Source organism: Coenobita brevimanus, chromosome 84, assembly GCF_032717465.1.
Source record: "Coenobita brevimanus isolate Jiangsu-jjx chromosome 84, ASM3271746v2, whole genome shotgun sequence".
Lineage (NCBI taxonomy): Eukaryota > Metazoa > Arthropoda > Malacostraca > Decapoda > Coenobitidae > Coenobita > Coenobita brevimanus.
This window is the reverse complement of record NC_137037.1, coordinates 35,167,005-35,191,131: the sequence shown is the minus strand read 5'-3', so window position 1 is coordinate 35,191,131 and position 24,127 is coordinate 35,167,005. Positions and strand designations below refer to the sequence as shown.

General features: G+C 41.6%; 1 protein-coding gene across 1 annotated transcript in view; it reads left to right on the top strand.

The window, feature by feature from the left end:
• The first annotated feature begins 21,647 nt into the window (after positions 1-21,647).
• The window catches only part of LOC145410123 (hemocyte protein-glutamine gamma-glutamyltransferase-like), a 167,577-nt gene continuing 165,097 nt past the window's right edge, over positions 21,648-24,127 (top strand). The window contains exon 1 of the mRNA XM_080280321.1: positions 21,648-21,780. Coding sequence (XP_080136447.1) covers positions 21,648-21,780 — 133 coding nt within the window. The remainder of the gene's footprint in view (positions 21,781-24,127) is intronic.

The following is a 24,127-nucleotide window of genomic DNA, read 5'->3' as shown; positions in this document are numbered from 1 at the left end:
CGTCGGAAACGGTAAGGATGAAAAAGTCACTGAACTGAAGGAAATGAACCCCAATTTCTCCCTCATTCTCATTACCCTGCACACACCACTCATCCCCAAGTCTGACTTCCTTAACCCCATCAGTCCAGCGACGTGTTTTTAAATTCATTTTTGCTACTTATAGACAAGTTTACTTAACTTTGGACAGCATTCTAATACTGAAGAAAGAGGTGGGGGTTATATCATATTCATAAAAGAGAGACCTATAGTGCTGAAGTAGGGGGAGGAATCCAACTTACGTACGCATAAAAGACCTCCCTTTCCTTGGGGGAAGCAGCCTAGGTATATAGTAGTAGTAGTATAGTAATGAAGGAATTAATGTAGGCTATATCTGACTTATTCAGCTAAGACAGAGCTCCAATGGTGAAAGGATTAATGGTGACAATATCTAGGTAATTCAGATTAGGACATAACTCTGGTATTGTAGGTATTGAAAATTATATCTAACTTATTCAGCTTACGACAAACCTCTAGTCTTGAAAGGCTTGGTTGAGCCTATACCTAACTCATCTGTTGTGGAAGGTCTCTCCGAAGCTATATATAATCCCCTGGAAACAGAAAAAATGAAATATAAAATACGTCATCTGACTTGAGGGGCTAAATAGTCCTCTGTGTATTAAATCAAAACAACAGTGATTAAAGTCGTACACGTGATCTCGATCTCTTCTATCTGAGGTCATGATTTCCATTTTATTCTAGTTCTTCCCAAACTATTATGTTCAACTATGAAGCGACCCTCCAAGCTGATGGGATTAGACATGGCAGTACTTAGTCCTTTCCCTGATGAACATCCTTTTACAGCTGATTAAACGGGTTTGGTTATAGCCTGACTAAAATGAAAATATGCCACCGTAGTAAAGGGATCAACACACACCACTCATGTTATGCTGATGCTTTAAGGTGAGACGGTTCTCCTCGGCGGGATAAAATTCATCTATTGTAAGACGGTATTACAAATTATCTCACTTTATAACAGTCTTTCAGAAATTCCAGTAGGAATGACGGCTTTACATAAGCCTTATCCCCTAAAGGTGACTGGAGGTTTTCTTATCATGTAATGTCATCAAGCGAAGAACGCTGGTCGCCTACCTTTGAATGTGCAGTACAATACTAAGGTAGCCCACCCTCGGACCCCTGCACCTCAAAGGCAGTTATGTGGTATTAGCGGTTCCTGCTGGATGCAGTTTTCGTGTTATACCCATTAAATGCTGACGTCAGAGAAATTTGAAAGAAAAAAAAATGGAACTGCATTAGGAATAGAACTGCAGTTAACAGGGAAATGTGAAATGTCTAATTGCGGATGATGAGCTTTTAATTCATTTTTGCTACTGACAGACAATTTTATGCAGCCTGGGAGAGAACTCTAGTACTTCAGGGGCTTATTAATGCTATACAAGTATTCAATCCTCGAAGTTCCGTCAAGGCTCTAATAAGATGAAAGACATAGCAAGGCAAGAGAGAGAGAGAGAGAGAGAGATCCCAGTTCAACAGATTAGAGAAGAAACGTACGACACAAAACAAAATGCAACGAAAAGAGAATTTTAGTAGGAAACCGTCAAGTTATCGAAAATAAAGCACAGATATTTGTTAAAAATTTAAGAAGTATATTACATCACATCTCACATAATGCAGATTGCACACAAAATCAGAATGATAAACAACAAATACAACACATATATGCAGTTATCAAGGATATATATTAATGGAAGCTGCTGGTAATCCCACAGGCTCTTCAGTGTGTGACAACCCCAAATAATGTTGAGTAATCCACACACAGGTTATCAACAGTGGCTTGACCCAGAGCTCCCCTGTGTTGTCAGAGGAAGGTGGAGGAGCGGGTGACAACTGAGTAGACAACAGAGGTTTATTTTACACAGGACTCCTCAATATTCTCATGTACGTTACTGACGCAACCTACGAGGATACTACAGTGATACAGGTGTCATATAGGTGAATATTCAGGTGCAAGACACAAAATAAATCGCTGAGGACGAGGAGCTACGAACCTTACGATACGACTTATAATATGGCCCAATAATGGGAGGGGGGAGGAGGGGAGACCAGGTGCAGAGGGTGAGGGGAGAGGTTGTGGAAGAAAATGGGGTGGGGGTGAGGGGAAAAGACCAGGATGAGAGGGAAGGTCCAATAAAGGGTGAGGGGAGTAAGGTTCAGGAGATGGGAGGTTGAGAGGGGTGAGGGGAGTAGGATTTAGGAGAGGAGAGGTTGAGAGGGGTGAGGGGAGTAGGATTTAGGAGAAGGGAGGTTGAGAGGGGTGTGAGGAGGTAAGGAGGGAATCACAGAAGAGACGGGGTGGGGATGAGGAAGGAAAAGACCAAGAGGAGAAGGATGATCTAGTGAGGGGCAGAGGAAGGTGAGGCAGGGGTGGGGTGGTGAGAGAGAACCAGGAGGAAAGGAAGGGAGATCCAGTGAGTGGTCAGGGGAGGTGAAGTAAACTGTAAAGATAAAATAAGATGTAGGTATGTGGGAAACCCGAGGGGAAGTTGTCTGTTCTCTCTCTCTCTCTCTCTCTCTCCAGCATGCGCGCATTGGATAACTCGAGGGAAATTTCATAAACCTACAATTGTTTTCCTCTCGTAACTCATTATTTTCTTTGTGCAGGAATAACTAAAGACCCGGAAAGATTCTTCACTCTCCATCAGGGCTCCCACTTTGCCAATCTAGGTTTTCCCCAGATGGATGTGAAAATTTCCCTAGATTGGTCACAATATCCCCAAAATGCATTAAATAGTATATGAAAAACGTTATTATAATAAGACCAACTGGGAATACTGAAAGCTCAAAAATATAAGTTTTTATTTTCATTAGATGATTATAATATCTGCCTATGACCGTAATTCTCTATCAGGTACTGTATATGCACTTAAATGTTATACACATTTGATAAGCAACTGGCAAGAATCATACAGTAGGCCTACTGCATTGTTTTGAAGAAACTCCCCGTCTTAAAAGGGTTTGCAAAAGAATAATTCTTTCAGTGACTTACAATACCTCAAAAAGAGAATAGCATAACTTTCATTCATCCACAAAGGTACATAAAACTGATATTTACTCATCTTAGAAAAAAAAAGGGGAGGGGGAACTAAGGACTAGCATACAATGAAGTGGAACCATGAATACATGCTTTTAATACCCTTGTTATTCTGTTAATCAAAAAAAAAGTACATAATATTCTTCAGTCAAAATCATATATGTTTTGTCGAAATACATATGCAGGATATATATACAGAAAAAAAATAGTTGCCTATTTGGAAACTGGAGTAAGCATTTATGTCTTAACTGAAAACGAGTTGAGAAATATACAAGCATGATTTAATTACACATTACTTAGAAGTTAGAATTCCACTAAAATGTTTGGTATTATGCTTTGCTAAAAAAAGAAAAATACTGTGGCCTTTTTTCCACTAAACATTATGCTTTGGTTGAAAAAAAAAAACTATGGCCTTATTTCCACTAAACATTATCCATTATAGAACAGGTTTACAAGCAGATTAACCCTCTGACAGGGCTAATGACAGTATGACACTTGTTATATTGAGTAACCCTAGACGATTATATTGAGCAGATATAAAACTACAGGCACTAAAAGGGTTTGACAACTGTACTCGATCACCCCTTTTGATGGCAGTGGTGTCCCATTCCAGAAATTTGGACTTTTTTCTGATAATGATCCAAGGTTTCCCTAGATTTCCCTAAATTTTTCCATTTCCCTAGATTTGTCACTAAAATCATTCAAATTCTCCAATCTAATGAAAATTCCCCCCAAAGTGGGAGCGTTGCTCTCCATTCCTTATCGTACCTACAAAAGCATATGTTACTTACGGCAAGAAATTTTTATTTTGTCTGTGAAACAACGTCCTAGTCATCTTTATTAGTTAAGAAGGTAATCTTGTTCATCTTCAAAATCAAATAATATTTACAGTTGAAAGCTGTTCATAAGCTTCTTTGATAATCTGCCTCCTTAGTTTACTCCTCACATCCTCAATCCTGTAAGTGGTATTTTTTTTTTTTTTTTAAGGTATTCATGAACTGCAGGAGTCCTACGTATGGAAGCAATCAGACGCCAGCTTGACAAGCGTCAGCAACTCGCGGAATATTTATACATCCAAGCTATTTTTCGCCGATGATAAGTAAAGTTAAAATGTAAAGGTGAGGGCAGACGCCAGACGCTTTACCTCTGGGGTCATCTGTGTAACTCAGGCCTTGGAGACTGTGACCAGTTATTCTCTCAATGTCCTGCGGTACAAGGTCACTGCTTCATCCAGGTTACCACAGATGTCTCTCTTATGCTTAACCCTCGGTATTTGTTTTATCTTCCAGCCCACAAAGGGTGGATGGACATCTCAGTCGAGTGACGCCAGTTCCTCGCACCAGGGTCCGACCCCTGGCGCAAACGGGCCGGTAGCTTTACAGTCAGCGATGCCAACCACTCAACCACCTCGGCGTATGGATGCGAGAGATTAATGGACATAACATTAACTACAACATGCTAAGAGAATTATTTTGATGGTGTTAAGGGTTCCTACTTGTGACTTGTGAGATGCTAATGTTAAAATGAATTTGTGACATTGGTTAGCAACAAAATTCCAAAATATCTTCCGTGTAACGGAGCTGGAAACGGAAAACAAGCATAATTTGTGACTGAACGTGTTAGAAACAGGATTTTAGTGTCCAGTAGTTAGAGAAATTTAATTTGGATTTAATGCTTGATATTTCATTCCCCGCGAGAATAATAAAGATTTGTCAGTGAATTGAGTTTTTTTTTTTTTTAACACAATTAATTTAAAGTAACTGGAAGAAGCCTACAGTATACTGCAAGTGACTGTACACAGCCAGCAACAGAACTGTCACATCTGAGAGGCCAGTGGTGTACTGACCACAGTATTAGATGCATATCATGTTACCAGCTAGGCTTACTTTCTCCTCATAATCTAGTGTGATGAGTAAGGATGGACGTTTAGAGGGCGAAGTGCTGGAAAGGGTTCAGCAGGGAAGAAAGGCCGGTAATTCTTTGAAAGCAGAGATAAGGAATAGGGAAATGAGCATGGAAGTAAAAAAGTCGCTGCATGATAGTATTGTGATACCAACCCTAATGTATGGAAGTGAAGCTTGGACCTTGTTGGAAGGACAGAAGTCAATAGTGAGAGCAATGGAAATGAGTTATTTGAAAGGAGCATGTGGAGTTACGTGGAGAGACAGACTGACAGATAAAGAAGTGAAGGAGCGCTCTGGTGTGGATGTGGATGTGATAGAAAGCGTTAGGAGAAATACAGTGATGTGGTTTAGCCATTTGGAGAGGATGAAGAACGACAGACTAACGAGGAGAGTGTATGCAAGTGAGATGGAAAGAGGGAGAGGGAAAGGGAGGCCAAGGATGAGATGGAGGGATGGAGTGGAGAGGTATATGAGAGGGGGATGTGAGCTGGGAGCAGGGCAGTGAAATGGCGTTGGACAGGACGACATGGAGGAGATTTGTATGTGGCCAACCCTTACAGGATTGAGGCGTCTGGCAATAGATAGATTCTAACCCCTCTTGTTCCCCCTCCTCTTCTTCTTTCCCATGTGAATGCTCTTGTTCTCTAGTGAACTTGGCTATAGGGCTGTGACAGATCAGAGATAAACCAGTGGTAGTAACTGCAACAGGATTGATTAACCTTGATGAAGCTGCAGTTGGTATTTGCACACGTCTTCCTCGCAGCTCTGCAGCGGCAGCTAAATGTATCCATAAGCTCAGGAGGTGCTTGATAATCCGTGATTTTCCAATCTTTTTTTTTTTTCAATTTCCCAGACAAAGCTGATGGTCTAAAGGGGCGAAACACTTTGCTTGTCTGCTGCCTTCCAGAACACCACCTGCAAATGAGCCCTCACCAGAAGTCTTCGCCTGTTGCAGGCAGTGCTTTAATGAGGAGGCTTTCCATTCTTCCAAGTAAATCGCTTAACATGAACTTTCACACTCATACTGTTGGAGATCGTAGAACATACAAATGAGGTCTCATTTTATCTTTTTCAACCCTTCTTCTGTCGTATGCTCCTCACCCAGGATTCTACACATATAAGGAAAATCTAGATCAAAGGATTTCTTGAATGCAGTTTCTTTTGCTCTGCCAAAAGGATAAGGAACGGTGTCTCAGTCGGTCAGGGCATGCGTAGCAAGAAGTTGCCTTACCTTCTCACCTACCGTTACAGTAATCTGGATAATGCCGACCATATTCTCATTCTACTTCTCCATTAGGACATCATCACGCAAAGTAAATAAGACTGGAAGAAACAGTTGTGTCATCAGTGACATAATTTCCTTTATGAGCTGCCTTCAGAACGTAGTTCGCTTTCAGGACGTAAGCTTTCTCCGTAGTAAAAAATAAAAATAAAAAAAAATAAAAAAGTCCCTCGCTCACAAGTCATCAACTCATTCGCCTCGAGGTCACACGTGCAGAGCAGGATAAGAGACTTATTATCTTCGCTCCTCATAATTACATGGGTTGAAGGAAGAGACGTCAATGTCAGGTCATGCCTGAAGCAGTACCGTCTCATCATGTCCTATCGTGATCTTTGTGGGAGACATCGCAATCCTGATCAGAGATAACGTGTGAAGTAGCAGTCTGGTTGCATTTTGGAGTCCTCTTCTGATGCATGCAGTTATAGATGTGTAGGTACCTTCACAGGGCCAAGAACTGGTAGAGCAGCCGCTGTGCATCCATAATTACAGTTCAGGTTCCTTTGGGTTGCATATGATGGTGAGTTGACCAACAGATTTTCCCTCTGCATTTACAAAGGAACCCATACTTATCAAAAATCGCTGACGGTATTCAGTGTTGCTCGTAAGCGAAAAGGGATTCAGGTCACAGTGTGATAAAACCACTGAAAGAGTTACCATGTATCATATGCCCGATTTTGACATCTTTTTTTTTTGTCAGAATCTCAAGGATTTTCACTTTCCTGAAATACTTTTAAAACCCTAAGGTAAAGATTCTATGAACCTGTGTGCCATGTCTTGTCCAAGTACTAAAGCGTCTGCGATACTGAATGGCTCACCGGCAGCTTTGCCATTTATCAGGAACAAATCAACTGGCTGTGGACAAGGGGTGGAAATGCTATGACAGCTTCTCTGCCACGTATTTTCTTTCATCACAGTCTAATTTTCGTCGTTTTTGTGTTCATTTCTTTATGGATATGTCCAGTAGTAAACGTATACTTCTCCCCCGTCTGATGCTGTAAATCGTATGGTGACTCGTTGGCAGAGGGGGTTCGATAGAACCCAGCAAACCACCAGCTCAGCAGAGAGGAAGTCCAGATAGGCCACCCTTTGACTCCCCATAGTAAACACAGGTTTGTTCTTCAAGCTGATCAACAGGCATGCTATTTCATACACCTTGTTTAAGCCTACAAACAAGCACTCATACCTCCATGCCTGATATTGCATCAAATGGAAGAGACATCCATAATTTCTGTTTAACAAGTTATTTAATGGCTATATCTGAAACGACCAACTGTAGAGTAATATGGTATGGCGAGGTTGTCGCAGAACTTTGAGGCAAACAGATTTCTTTAAGCTGAGCTCTAAGGAACTGATGGGCGATGATAGTTGGCTGATTAGATAAACTACCAACAGCCGACCAGTAGGGTGTTTTGGGACGTCCTTTAAATATACTGCAAATCCTTAAGTGCTCTTCTCCACTGACATAGTCTATCAGTTTGACGATACATTGTGTTCCCAAGGTGCGCAATACACCTGACCAGCTCTTACTATTTTGTATACTAGTCTCTCCCCTGTGGGATGCTTACCAAAGCACTGCCAGACCAAATTCATTCACCAGTTGTTTCAGTGCATCCGAGAAATGACATATGTGTGAGTATACCGCAAGGATGTAAAATTACATGTTCCGCCTCTCATGGTCTGACCATTTCATTTACTGGGCCACCATATACAACAGCGTGCCAAACGAACAGTGCAAAATGAACATACGTGGTCATGTTCATTTATCTTTCACTCATAAGAGGCGAAATTCATCTCGGATGCATGCATATTCCGAGAGCTGTCGAAACTTATCAGGCTGAGAGCTGATGGATTCCACTTCGAGGAACCCTATGATTCATGAATCCATTACAAAAGTTTGCAGTACCATCAACTTTTGGGTTCACACTTATAACGTAGCTGATGGTTCTTTAACTGTCTGGCCTGAGATTAATCGAACGTACTTATGATGAACCCTCGCTCGCATCGAAAATTGTTTTTGCTGGATAGCTAAGGAGAGACAAGTGTTGAGTCTTCCCTTGTTTCTCGTTCCTCCAATAAAAACAAATCTTAGTTAAGCGAGGAAAATTATCGTAGGTTATATCTGTTCCTGTAGAAAGGACTAAAACTGGAGTGCAGTGGAAAAATTTCCAAAGGGGAGTATATTGCAGATTAGTCATTGTTATATACCTTAACCTGGACCATATTTTTTTCCTTTTGTGACTTACTGCATGCATCTTAGTGGAGGATAAAGACATTGCTTCAGTAATACATCATTTCCTTAGTGCTAATTCCTGACTAGCATAATATTCTAATGATAATGTATTGCTACAACTCAGCATTCAAAGCATAATATTCTAATGATAATTTATTGCTACAATTCAGCATTCAAGATGAAGAAATGGCAATTTTAGTTCAAATTAAAATAAAATGAGTATAGAAAATCTACTGCCCGAGTTATTGCCACAACGAACAGGTTATCTAGAGTGGAATAACGTCCGCTCCGGTGTCGTCAGGTGTGTATATGTGAGTGGGGGGAAGGGAAAGCGATATGAGAGAGAGAGAGAGAGAGAGAGAGAGAGAGAGAGAGAGAGAGAGAGAGAGAGAGAGAGAGAAGGACCAGGGGCTGCATTCATAAACTTTCTTGATTCTGAACTGTGTAAAAGGTTTCTCAGGTGTACTTTTATATTACCTCATTGCTACTTAGTACTTACCATCTCCCTCTCCCTATCAAACTAGACTGAATAAGTACATGAATATAGCAGGACAGCAGAATGGTTCAAAATGACATTTCACCATTACGAAATTTTTCCCCAAAATTGTTTGATATCTTAATGTAAACTAGCTTAGGAGAGCGTGTGTGTGTGAAGATATATGGGAAAGGGGATTAACGAGGGAGGTGATTGGAGGAAAAGGGAGGGAGATAGGGTGTAAAGAGAATGGAGTTTAGGGGGGAGGGGAGGGAAGGAGAGTTGGGGTGAAATGTAAATGGGGGACTTCTGGTATTCGTCTGCCACCAGATGTCTCTCTCTGTTAACAGCTTGTCCGTCCGGAGTACGTGTTCAATTACCGTGATTTTTCTCTGCTGATGTGAGAACCTGTGTGGCAAAATACCATCATACACTACTGAAGTATTGAAAATGCTTCGTAACAAAAATATAACATAGGAGAATACATTGCTCTCGTTGTTATATTTCCCCGAAAACGAAACCCGAATTTTTAAAACCTGGCACTTACTGTATATATTTCTTTTCGTTAATTTTAAAGAAGCTGCTACAGAGCTGAGCTAAATCTTGCCTCCTGAAATGTTCGACGTATACTGTAGTATTAGCCAAGCACTTGTTTTGTTTGTGTCAGTCTCTCTATTAAAGGGAATTTAATGTATGATGTAATAAATTATTCTACATCAGCCATTCCTGCTCAGAGACAGTCCCCGTTCCAAGATTTGAAAGTGGTGATAGCGCGTTTTCCTAGGGGGATAAGTCATGCTCCAGCTCGGAAGGCTGATGTAGAATAATTTAATACATCATTAAATGTCTGCTGAGCAAAGAAGAGTGGCTGCGCGTGATGGGAATGGTTGGAGAGAAATTGTGAATGAATGGTGACGCGGCCCCGAGGGGATATTCTCCCGCATTTAGTCTGATTTGCTGATTAGGTCAAGTGCGGGTAAGGGGATGGGTCCATTATGATGTGGTAGGGGTAAACCAGCTCTGCTGTCGGGCCCTGTTGCAGATGTCGCTCATTGCACTGCACAGTTGACTCTCGTGCGGTGTGGTGCGGTGAGGATCTGTCCCTTCTCCCCTTGAGACTAAAATACGAATAAATGTGTGTGTGTGTGTGTGTGTGTGTGTGTGTGTGTGTGTGTGTGTGTGTGGATGAGTAAATGGTGAGAGTGCCGTCTTGATCCGGCTACCTCCTTTTATTTGGGGGAAGCAACCTCGGTATATAGACAGATACTCGTAGGTAATTAAATTCTTGCCAAAAGAGAGACTGACATAAACAGAACAAGTGCTTGGCTAAAACAATAATATATATCGAACATTTCAGGAGGCAAGAATTATCTCAGCTTTGTAGCAACTTCATTAAAAACGACGAAAAGAAATAAATAAGTGCCAGGGTTTCAAAATTTGAGCGTCTTCGGGGAAACAAAACAACGAGAGCAATATATTCTCCTTTGTCATATTTTTGTTATGAAGCATTTCCAATACTTCAATGGTGTATGATGGTATTTTGCCACACAGGTTCTCACATCAACAGAGAAAAACCACGGTCATTTAACACGTACTCACGGCGGACAAGCTGTTAACGGTGGTGGCCTCTAGCGGTAGGCAGCTTCACAAGCCTCCGGTTGTGCTCAATAAATTGTCTATCAATCTATCTATTTGTCTATCTATAAGGGAGGGAGATTAGGAGCAGGGTGCTGGTAATTCAGGGGAGGGAGGTTAGGAGGGAGGAAAGTGAGGGGATTCAGAGCAGCAGGTGAAGTGTAGGGAGTGGGTACGTTAAGGAGAGGGAAATTCAAGGTAAAGAAATAAGGGGCTTTCTGGCAGCTTTCATCATTTAGCCTTGGGAAATACCAGACGCTGATGTTAAGTGGCTAAATGACTGTGATTATTATTAATAAACTATATATATATATATATATATATATATATATATATATATATATATATATATATATATAAAAATATATATATATATTTACACCTATATATCGTTACTGACTTTTGATATGTGGATATAATTTATTCCACGCTATTATAGTTTATTATATTTATCGACCTGTCTCGCCTGATCAGGATTGTAGCAGCCCCGGCTTGGCTACTTAGTCCTGATATATCAGACAAAAATGACCAGTTACTTGTTTTTCAGTGGTATTATGAGAGGAATGACCCCCAGCTTTCCCTCTGTGGAAACCATTATGGGCCACATTTGGTTGGAGTACTTTAGCCCATCTGGTTTGTCACTCAGTGTGATGTCACCTGAAGGCAGCACTGCATCAAATGAGTTGGATGGTAGGTGTCCGCACTTACCAATATTATGCTCACATATTGAAATGTTGTGACCATGTGGCTATAATTTCTTACATTTGAACAATGGATGAAGCTGTTTATAAATATTTCATTGTTCCGGTCATACTGGGAGGAATTTGGCTCCTATCCCATGTAGTATTTTGGGGTGTGCAGTGGTAACTGTAATTTCAGTCAAGCCATTTTCACTGAACTTCTGTCAATAAACGTATTCGTTGATCATGTATTCGCTTTGTGACAGCATAACCGTCAGCGGGTACAACCATCAGAACAGTAGACAAAGATGGCAAACGAGTTTCGTGCATGAACTAATCAAGAACAAATTAGTCCAGTGGTCAGATCAATCCACTCAAGTAGTGTTATATCGATTGTAGTAGAACTTGATCATATAACTCATGTTTAAGCGCAGTTAGAGCAATGAAGATTAATTTCATAAGTTCAGGTCGTCGAATCAGTTTTGATATATAGTTCTTAGATCAGCTCAGGTTCATCCAGGACCAATAAGAACCAGTTACGTCCTTTTACTGTCATTTGAAGTCAGGTCGTGATAATTATGCTTTATTATTCGGTCACGATAGTCATGCTTTATGAATCCTCATATTTTCAGAACAACTCTACCAATCTCTTCCTATTAAAGATAAGTGATTTTATTCGGTTGCAAGTGAATGAAGGAGCATGAGAGTGTTAATGCTGTACAATTTACCGTATTGTGATCTGAACAACATTAATCTTTTAGCCCAGTTAAGGCCAGGAAAATTTATTCAGCTCTGAGGGAGTAAAAGATCTCGGGACTGTTAATACTAGAACCATTTACGCCTCTTGGTCGTAATAAAGCCAGTATTCTATACTAGCCACAACCAAATAACTTTAATGACCTGAAAGTGAGTCATATTAGCCTGAAGCGTTAAATATCAATTTAGAACCATGCGTCCATTCTCACCATTCCCTGATCATTTACGTCCTTCACATTCAGTCCATCTCAGTGTGATCGATTCAGGCTGAGTAGCATTAAGGTTCCATCTAGGTCCATTTAGGTTTATAAATGCCATTCCAGGTTCAATGAGATCCATCGTATCCAATACAGGGCAGTTTTTAACATTTCTGAGTCATTTCCAGTCATGTGCAATTAGGTCCGTTTAGGTCATTTTGGTCTGTTAAGATCTCTCACATTCATTAGAGCTCAGTCAGGAAATTCCAGCTTCAGTCAGAGCCATTTGGGGCAAAAACGTTCATTCATGTCATTCAAGTCCAATTTGATCCAAGCCCATCAATCAGGTCCAGCCATTTCTATTCAGATCGGCCAAAATCCATTCCAGTCATTCTAGTCAACTTCAGCCAGGTTCAGACTAAATAGTTAAACTGAGAATCAATTTAGACCCTTTCAGATCACTTCAAGTCTCTAAGCTCAAATAAAATCAGCAAATATCAGTTGAGGTCATGTCTACAAAGATGCGTGTAAAAAAAATAAGTTAAATCGAGAGCGACGATATCTACCAGTTTATTATTATTTTTTTTTTAGATATGACAGTTCATATCGTTCGGGTGTTTTCAAGTCCTAAAAGGCTGATCAAAATTACACAATTAGGTCAGTTTAGATGTTTCAGATCATGCCTACGAATTAGCCCGTTGGTGTAAGGGTTTTTAAAATAGGATTTCGTAGGAAAGAGTACTTGGGTTGGGCTGGGATTGTGGTAGGTAAAAGGCCATGATGTGGGAAGCATAACCTGGATGGCCGTCAAAGAAATTGTTATGTTGTTCATGTCACAGGAGATAAGGGTGGGATGGGTTTAAAAGATTAGGAGGGACAGGTTAAGACGGTGATGAGATCAATATAGATCCTTTCAGGTCATGTCTGTCAAGTTGTTTGCTAAAAATCAACCCTATCCCTGCAGTAGTTGAAATATATTGAGTCATGCCTTTTGGGACTGGGCAAGGTAGGAAGAGATGAGCTGCAAGAAATTGGTTGGGATTAAAGCAGAGGAGTAGGCATGACATGGTAAGTATATTCTGTGAATATGGGTATTGCGAATTAGCTGATCGCTTGAGGAACCTTTTTATTTATTTACTTACTTATATATGAAAAACAGATATGGGTATGGTGGCTGCAGTGAGAAGGGAGATTTGGTGGTGGGCAGGGTAGTAAGACGTACTAGGGGAAGTACGCATGGACAAAAATGTGTCATTACGAGGGTGATGATAAGTTTCATACTGATCAGTCCAGCTGAATAAGTCTATCTATCTATCTATATACCTAGGCTGCTTCCCCCAAGGAAAGGGAGGTAGCCGAGACAGGACGACTCACTCTCCATTTACTCATCCATTCAAACACATTCATTCGCATCTTAGCCCCAAAGGGGAGAACGGACAGATCCTCACCGCATCACACCGCACAAGGGTCAACTGCGCAATGCAAGCAGTGACATCCACAGCAGGGCCCGACAGCAGAACTGGTTTACCCCTGCCACATCATAACAGACCCATCCCCTTACCCGCACCTGACCTGACTAGCTGAATAAGTAAGTCTGCTAAACGTGAATATGCTTGAGATGCTTAGGACTAATGTAGAGTTATGCATCTGAAAATGAATAAGTATATTTATTTTGATTTTTATTTTGTGTCTAATATAGGCTTATCATAAAATTTTTCTTTCGTTGTATCAGCTTGTTTCTTGCGAGAGTTGTAACGAGACTCTATTACTGTGTACATTACATTGTACATTATGTGAAGATGGGGTTCTCAGGCCGGTACTGAACGTGGGGGGAAGTACGGATGGGGTTGGCAGGCTGTGATGAGATGAGGAGTGGTGGGGCACGGAAGAACATGAACAATCAAGGTCAAATGTTCACTTAATGTTTCACCTCTCCAAACTCTCACTTACCTCTTTTGGCCATAATACTAAGTTGAGAGAGGCTAAGCATGGTTTCTTGTTCTAGATTAGGCCTATTCTCTTTGATATGTCAGGGAGGAAAGTGACAGACATGCCCTACACGTATTGGGGGCAGTGTAATATTAGACCAGGGCCCGGATGCACAAACGGCCTTAAGGGTAAACACGGCCTTAAGTCGGATAATTTAAGTCCGTAGGTCGCTAAGGCCCATGCACAAGCACCTACAGGAGGGTAAGTCTTGGTAAGGCAGCATCAGCCGCTGAGGCTGGGTCAGAGCAGCCGTACCGTATTGAGACCCGTAAATAAAGTAACTCCGATTTTATATTCTCTGTAGCACAAACCTGACCAGATTTGTTATTGTTTATCTTGGTATGGGGTTGATGGTTGCCTGTGAACTAGATCGTGCTTTGCAAAGGGAATGGAGGTTTCTTGGATCCACTGAACCCTCTTAAAATAAATGATGAATATGCATTGAGACAATATCTCCTCCCCAGTTGCAAATTCCTTCGTTTAACAGAACTTGAGCCTCATATTGGGAGTGTCACGGTACACTCCCACGCCATTCTTGCCTACTCAACAATTTTTGGCAACCCAGAGGATCTACGCTAGTGGGAATTTTCAGTGTGTTGTTGGAGATACCAGTGGTATTCATCAGCAAAGTGATTCCAAAGTGATATCACGTGTGACAGATGCTTTATACAGAAAAGGACTCAGAAAAATTAAGATGCCCAGTGGTTTGCCGAGAGGAACAGAGACTAAAGGGTATCGACAGAATATAAAAAAAAAAAATCCAAAATGCTTGGGTCCCCATGGGAAGGGAGGAATACATCCCCAGTATCCCTACTTGTAAGAGGCAACTGTCTTTCTTTCCTTACTGTCCTCTTCTGTCTTCTCCTACTCCTTTTCTTGATGTTGGCATGTTTCTTATGGTCTTAAAATTCCTTCTACTTCTACTTTGCCATGCAGCCATATTATGGATTGGTGGTAAATCTTCATCATTCATTATTCCCATCTTCCTAAAGTGCTTGACGCAATGGATTGAACCCTTATACCAATAAAGGCCCCAAATCACAAAGAACATGTATTTGTCAGTTACAAAGGGTTCCATTTACTGGATGTGGAAGGTGTTCGTGACAGCATCAAAATGATAACGAGCTGTAATTACAGATATCCTGGCAGCACTCACGCTGCCTATATTTGGGCTAATTCTAACCTCTACCAGAGATTTGAACCAAGGTGTCTATGGTGACAGTTTTCTGCTAGGTAACTGTGGTTGCTGATTACTTTGTGAGAAGTTAGACAATGGTTAGGTAAAACATGGCAAACAAAATAAGTTCCCATTCATATTGCTATTTTGTTTCTACCTTCTCATCTTACTGATGCTTTAAAGGTTGTGTGGGTGTGGAGCTCTTCATCATTAATATTGGGACGCCTTTTCATTGCACCAAACATTGTTTTTAATTAATTACCGGTACCTCAAGTGCTTATCCTTGACTGTTGTATAAATGTTACCGGCATTGTGTCAAAAAAAAAAAAAAAAAGGTATTGTATAGAATGCCTAACTATTCTATAGAATGTCTAGCATTTTTTGGCAAAGTATAAGTTTATTTCATTTTGACTTTATATTTTTTATTTTGGGATTTTAAGAGAATGCCCAGGTATTCTGTAGAATGTCAACATTTTACGGCAAATTATAATCAACAGAGAATTAGCCTGGGATAATCTAGGTTAAGTGAGTTAGGTTAGGTTAATTTAGAACAACGCAATATTAAGCGTTTACCTAAATTAATCTAACTTAACCTACCCTCATCGACTTAAACTTAGCCTAGACTATCCCAGCCTTACCTAAACGCAGCCTAAACTAATCTAACGTAAATGAAATTACCGATTTCACAGTTTGCTTGTTTGCTGCAGTTTGGTCGTGTCTTACGTTGCCTAAAACAATCTCGGTAATCTACAGAATACCAAGGAAATGTGTACAGATGATTTTATCTTATAACCTGTCTTGAAGTTTTAGGCATTACATAGTTTACCTAGGCATTCCATACAATGACGGGTTTCCCATTTGGCGGTAACATAAACACTCGCTCTCGCCTCTCACCCCCAGCTGATTCATGAAGCGCTGTGACTGGCCCAGTGTTTCAGTGTTCTGCCGTCTGATTGGTCGGCAGGGTCTCAGCTGACGCACTAGATTTCCCCCAAAACATTCTCTACAGTTAAGGCTAGCCTTAACTAAGGCCAATACATGAAACTTAAGTCAGCCTTAAGACAAGGCAAGGGGTCTTCGTGCATGGGCCTTACTGTAGAGGCAGCCGTAGGGCCGCCTTTAATATTTCATATGATATATCGCGAGTCTTAAAGCTGCCTTCCGACGGAGTTTTGTGCATCCCGGCCCAGGGGTCGGGGAACAGAGGTAAATACCTCAAATGGAGTAAATCTAAAAATCTGGGGGGTTATGGTTGCAGTATGAGAGGTAGTGCGTGCGGTAGGCAATATTACTGGTTTTTCACATAAATGATTCAAGTTTTAGTGAACAAGATGTAAAACCATGTTTCATGTATCATGATATTTGTTGCTTAGCCGCCGTACTATTGAAAGATGTGTACACAGACGTGGCTTTTTCATGAAGGTAACTTCATTTTACTCAAATAAATTTGGGGACAATACCCTAAAAAGTTCCCCGAACCTTGTATTAGACGAACCTTAGACTCTGACTGTACACTCTGTAAATATGAGCATTGTATGAGACTAGTGTTGGCAGTAGTAGCCGATTTCTCTTCTAAGTTCAACAGAGGGCTGGATGGATGGAGAGGTTTCGGTAGAAGGTTCGAGGACGGTATGAATGGTGGGGCAAGCCAGGGGTAATACACCCTTTGAGGATAGATATGGTGGGTAGATCACTATGGGCGTGCCGATGAGTTGATTCAAAAATTAACCCGAGAATGAAGGACAGCAAGAAAGTAAGACTCAATAATCGCACATACCTGACAATGTCGAGGCATATTTTATTCCAGTGTACAACGAATTATTTTATTCGGCTCGTGTAAAATGACTAAGGTCAAAGGGTCAAGAAATGCTGTAAGTTTTTTATCATCACCTGCGTGACGTAAAAACACGCTGGCTTACTACGTTCTATTGCTCTACCAATCACAGTCTGAGCCCCAGGTTTTCACCAATCACAGGGCAGAGTTTATTCCAGTGACAAAAAAGGAGACATGGGAAGGGAAGTCTTATACTGAGTTCATAAGAGAGAGAGCAGCAGTGTTCTAGTTTCCACCGTGGAGAGAGGAGCTTACTCGCGTCAGGTAAGCATTTTATCACGTCTGGAGGTCGAAGGTATACCGTGTATGTCGCTAACAAGCGCATTATGAAAATTGAGAGCACGAATATATGACCAAGACCCAAATTTTCTGACCTTTAAGTCTTTTGATGTTATCTTTCAGCTAATCTTGCCACATCCAAAAGGCGCTACCCAGTTTAGTGAAAATGTATTGAACTAACGGTGTTAGATATTGCCTTCATCGACCCCTTCACTACAGTGGGGGGGGGGGAGGCAATAATAAAAACCAAACCATCTGGAACGAGTAAGAACACATTAAAACCATACGTCACTGAAGTGTGGGGAATAACTGTCATAGACAAAAGACGTGTTACTGTTAGAAGTGATCAACCTGCATCGCAAATTACACAATGATGGCAGCAAGAAAAAATATAGGTCGGACATGGTCTGTTATTGTTATGTGTTTCATAGCTAGTTATCGTCAAAAAATGGGAGCTTATCTACATTTTCGGACTCTGCTTTTGTCGTAAACTAGTTAGACCCTTCGCTCCGATGGCGTACATTATTTTCTTTTATTCTTGTCACTCTCAGACAAATTATTCAGCTTAGGAGACACTTTTCGAGTTAAAGATATGAATAACCCTTGCAGAAGAAAAGATCTCCTCTAAGCTTAATGACATCATCAGGAAATAACCAGAATTAAAGTGAACGTCATGAGACTGAAGGGGATTAAGCGAAATAGTATGATTTTGCAAGTAGATCTTATACACATCAGTCCTAATCTGGTCTCCTCCCAGTCTTATCTTTCCTCCCAATCCTTACTTTTTTTTTATCCTGTTCCTGTCATTTGCATCCCAGTTATCTCACGTTCCGTCCAAATCCTTTTATCGTACTCCCGATTCTTTCCCATCCTTCCCCTATTCATTTTTCTTTCACCACATTATTCCCCTTTCCCTCGCAATCCTTTCAACTTCTATCAATCTCCTCTCTTTCCCCAGTCCTTTTTTACCTTGTTTTCGGTCTTTTATTTTCTTCCCAATCCTGTCATCTTTTCGCCTTCTTTCTTTCCTCTCAAATCCTTTCATATCATACTTCCAATCTTTTTTCTTCCTCCTCCATGCCCTCACCTTTAATATTTTCGTCTCTCCAGTCTTCACATCTTCCTCACAATCTTCCTTTTCCAAGTTCTCGATTTCTCTCAGTACACTGATATTCCTCCCTATCTTCTCTCTTCGTCCTGCCCATCGTCTCATTTTCCTCTTAATCTCTCTCAGCTACTAACTTTTTCCTGTCCTCCTCCACTTCTTCCTAGTGCTCTAAAATTTGTCCGTCACCCTCATTTTCCAACCTCTCTTTCCTTCCACTCAAGTTTTCTTCTTCCCAGTCCCTTCATTCTTCCCAGAGGCCTGCCATATCCTACACCGCCGTTCTGCCTAGTCACCACACTTCATCCCAATTCCATCTGCTTTTTCTACCAGTTATCTGTTCCCTCTTCCCACTTCACCTTTCAATTACCTCCCAATCAGCTTATGTCCTCGTCCTCCCAAGCTCTTCAAAACTATTTCCACCTAATCCATCTCTCTGTTCAACTAGAAGCGCTCATACAGTGTAAACCTCCGCCAATGCCACTGCCATTAAAAAGGATCCGGATGCGGATCCGGATCCGCCCCAAAACTTAATCAATTCTTTCTTGGTTCATGAGCCACCATTCCGCAAAATTTCTTTTAAATTCGTTGAGATCTTTTGGAGATATTGTTTGGCATACTCAGGATCCGGATCCCGATCCACCCCAAAATTTCATAATTTCTTCCTTGGCCCATGGCTCGCCCTTCCACAATATATCATCAAAATCCCTTCATAACTTTCTGAGTAATCCCGGATCCGAATCCGCCCCAAAATTTAATTAATTCTTTTTTAGTCCATGGTCCACCTTTCCACAAAATTTCATTGAAATTCTTTGGAGATATTGTGTGGGATAATCCTGATCCGGATCCGGACCCGGACCAGAATTAAATCGTTATATACTTGGCTCATGGCCCACCCTTCCACAAAATTTCATCAAAATCCGTTCATAACTTTTTGAGTAACCTTGCTAACAGACAGATAGGCAAACAGTCAGACAAACAAACCAACGCGGGGTAAAACATAATCTCCTTGGCGGAGGTAATTACCTTTCATTTTCTTCCTGATCGCCTCCTTCACCTTCCAGCTATAATTTTCCTACTAAATCCATAATTTTCCTCCTGGTCCCCTCTTCTTTTTTCCAGTTACCTTTCATCATCTCCCATTTAACTCTTCTTTCTTCCATTCATCTCTCATTTTCCCCACTCAGCTCCCATTTATCTCTAATTTTGACTCGGAGCTTCTAATGATCCCAATAACCTGTTATTTTCCCCCTAATAACCTCCTGTCCATCTCCTCTTCATCTTCCTCTTTTACTGCCACATCTCTCTCTCTCTCTCTCTCTCTCTCTCTCTCTCTCTCTCTCTCTCTCTCTCTCCTTCCCATGCTTCACTCAGCAGTCAAATCGGTCTTCGTTTTCCTCCAAATCACTCTTGCATTTCTCTGATTACTCTGGCCACCTCCCATTTCCGTCTCATATTCCTCCTGATCTTTTTCTTCTCAACCGTCTGCCTTTGCTCCAAATCCTTTTATTTTCCTCCTGATTGCCTCTCCTCTCAGTCCTCTCATCTTCCTTCCAGTAACCGCGTCTTCCTCCCATTATCTTTCTCCTCATGCCCTCATCATTCTCCCAACCAACGCTTTCTCGTGATAATTTTCTGATAGCCATCATTTTTTTTCTCCCAGTCACCCTTAATCTCCTTTTACCTTTTACTTAATCTCGTTCCACTCTTCTTCCAGCCCAATAGCTCATCCTCAACCCGATGTTCTTGTTTTTCTCTTAGTCACCTTTTTTCCTCTTACCGTCACCTCCAAATCACAACCTATTCTCTTCCTCCCAGTAAGTTCTCATCCCCTCCCTATCGTTCCTTTCCTCCCTTCCTTAACTCACATCCTTTTGTATCCCAGTAGTTTCTAATCCACCGTCATCTCCTCTCAGTCCTTTCTTCCTATCCACCTTCCCTCGATTTACTTACAAATCACCCTCCAGGCCTCCCTCACAAGCTTCCAATCCCTCTCACGTCTTCCCACCAGCAATCCTCTATTCCCCTCTCAGTCCTCTCTCATCGCCTCCAAATCAGCCTTCAATCATTCTTGATCCGAATTTTCTAGTCACATCATTTCCCCTCTCACTCCTCTTATTAGCTATGAATCACTCCAGTCAGCTACAAATTACTCCACTTCCTAATTCACCAGCCAATCCTCTCTCATCGCTGCCCAATCTCCCCTGCTCTGTCTGTTCTTCAGTCACCTACCAGTCATCTAATCCTCTCTCATCTCCCAGTACCTCCCCTACCCATCTTCCCTCTAACCTCTTGTTTTCTCTTCAGTCCTCCCTCACTAGCTTTCAATCTCTCTAGTCACCTCCATCGCTCTCATATCACCTTCCAGTCCTCTCTTATCACCCCCTAATCCCTCCCACGTCCTTCCTCTTCCATTCATTCCCAGTCCTCTCTCAATACATCCCAGTCCCTTCTCATCACCTCCCACTTCTTTCACATCACCTCCCAGTCCTCTCTCATCACCTCCGAGGTCTCTCTCATCATCTCCCAGTCCTCTCTCATCATCTCCCAGTACTCTCTCATCACATCCCAGTCCTCTCTCATCACATCCCAGTCCTCTCTCACCATCTACCAGTCCTCTCTCATCACCACCCAGTTCTTTGTCATCATCTCCCAGTCCTTTCTCCCGCAGTCATGTTCTTCCAGTCCAAGCTTGTAAGCATTTAATCCTTTGTCATCTCCTTTTCTCTTCCCAATTTTCTATCCATTGCTTCCCAGTCTCTCCCTCGTTTTCCCTCCGGCCACCGACCAATCACCTCCTTTTCTTCATAACCACCTCCCAATTCTGTCATTAGTTTTCAGTCCCTCTTGCTTCTTCCTCCCTCCGGCCACCTCCATTTCCACTCGAATCCTCTCTAGTCGCATCCCAATTCCTCTTCCTGTTTTCCCGCCTTTCTTCCAGTCGCCTCCAAGTTCTTCCTCCCCGTTTTTCCTCCAGTCACCTACCAGTCATCCCCCAATTCCCCCTTCCGCAGCCATGGCTTTCTTCTCGCGCGTGGAGGACTACGTAAATGATCTGACGGGCCGGCTCAGAGCCGACAATGAGGAGAACCGCAGGGAGGAGAGGCGGGCGGAGGAGGAGGCTGCGAGGAGGAACGAGGAGACTAATGGTAGGTGCTAATTCGTATCTCTAATCTAATCGAGCCTCTAGCCCAGTCAAGCTGAGGTTAGCCTGATCCGCTCAAACTTTATCCAGTCTAACCTAATCTAACTGATTGTAGCGTAATCTGCTCTAATTTAACCCAATCTAGCCTAATCTATTTGGGTATAGTTCATCTCTAATCTGGCCCACTAATTTTACCTAGCCAATTCTGCAGCGAATGTAGCCTAATCTGCTTTAATCTTACTCATTCTAGCCTAGTTAAGGCCTGGTTTAAACATTTCTGACTTAATCTGCTCAAAAACAGGATTGATTACAAAAGTTGCCATTGCTAATCAGGTCTAATCTTAATCCAGTCTAATTAAAGACAGTATAGCATAAATCAAGCCTTGTTTATGGTGAGCCACTGCAGTCTATAATAAACCAGTCTAGCTTAATTTAACTAAGTCAATTCTCCTTTCATCAGGTCTAGCCAAGCCTGACCCAACTAGGTCTAACAACCAAGTCTTGCTTAGTTTTACTAAGTCTTCCATAATTTCTTCAAGATGCACCTAACTCCACTACATCAGCTTAAGTTCACCAAGTGTAGCTGAATTTTAAAAAGTCTAACCTAAGTCAGTCGAATCGAATTTAAGCTAATCAAGCCTCTCTGTTGGGCACAACCTTTCCTTTTCTAGGGATCACCCATTTCTAATTGAGAATTAGCTCTGAGACCGCTACATGTAATAGCAACTCCTTCTCTGTATCCTCCTGCTTTATCTATACTCATTCCCAAGCCAAATGTGGATGTTGAGCTCATGTACATAATGATCTCACTTGTTCTCGTGTTCCAGAGATTGAATCTTCAGAATTCTTCATACTCTGAATACAGCTTATATTCTCGTATTATCGACCCATATTTACCGATTTTACTCATAAAGTTCACAATTCATTTTCACCTACTCCACACTTTTCTCATCCTTTTTTTCCGCATTTAATTCATTATCATTCAATCGACGCCCATTCTGACTCACTCCACAACTTAGTCTTTCCAATTTTGATCCATTTTACTCATTTTCATTTATTCCATTCCCACGTTAACCCATTTCGCCTACATTCGTTCATTTCTGAATCATTTTCACCTATTTCACACCACTTTCACCCTATTCATAACTTTTTCTACCCATTTCGTAGCTACTGCTACCCTCCGTGACCTACTGAGTAGCAGCAAAGGTGCGTGCGTTTGTACACAGGATGGTTACCCTGATTAACTTACTTGCTTGTACACCTGGGCTTTCCGGAGGGCCTCGGGCAGGTGTTTCGGACTAATATGGGCATCTCCACCGTATATGGTGAAACAGCGGGGGTGCTTGGGTAGGGCAGGATTGGTCAGTCACGAGCAAACGTACGCCATCATTCCCTTACCAGTACTGTGTACTCCTTTCCTTATTTTTCAGTCCTCCTTGATGGCAAGAGAGTAAAGTAACTTTTCTTTTCATACTCTTATTGTGTACTTCATACTACTAATACAATATAATATTTCATATTACACTTTCTACTACCAAAACCTTCAGTGAAGTTTCGGCGAGCTTTTTATCGGTGGAGTAAATAGGCTTGAACAATGAGTTGTTGTAAAAGCTTAAGCAACGCTATAATCTGACCAGTATGATGAGATTTTTTCCCACATTGAAAGTAAATACCTGTCGACTAATCGAGCACAATGTACCACCCATTGTAGCACAGAACTGTGACCTCGTTTGTACAGTACAGTACACACACACACACACACACACACACACACACACACACACACACACACACACACACACACACACACTGGAGGGAGTACGAAGAGATAGGAGGAGGTGACATCCTGTGTGGAAATCCCAAATACAGTATACACCTGGACAAGCAGGTAAAATTTCTCACACGCTGACCCATTCACCATTCACTCATTCCACCCGTTCACTCAGCTACTCACACGCTTGCTCATTTATCTCGCTTATTCGCTGACCTCACTTACTGACAACACTACCTAACTTACTTCCTGTTTGATAGTTTCCCCAGAATGCATCTGGACCAACACATCGTCTGTCTTCACTCACTGAGTCCACTCACAAACCGATCATACTCATTCACTCATATACCTTCTGACTCCTTCACCTACTCACAATGTCTCATTCAGCCACCCATTCCTGATTCATTGACCTGTTCACTTAATTACTAACTCACCCACCTACTCATTTTCTCACTCGCTCACTCACTCACCTACCCACTCAATTAGTAACTCACGTCACTCGCCCACTTATTTACTCATGCACTCACTCACCTGTTAACTTAATTAGAAACTCAATCACTCATTTACTCATTCACTTATT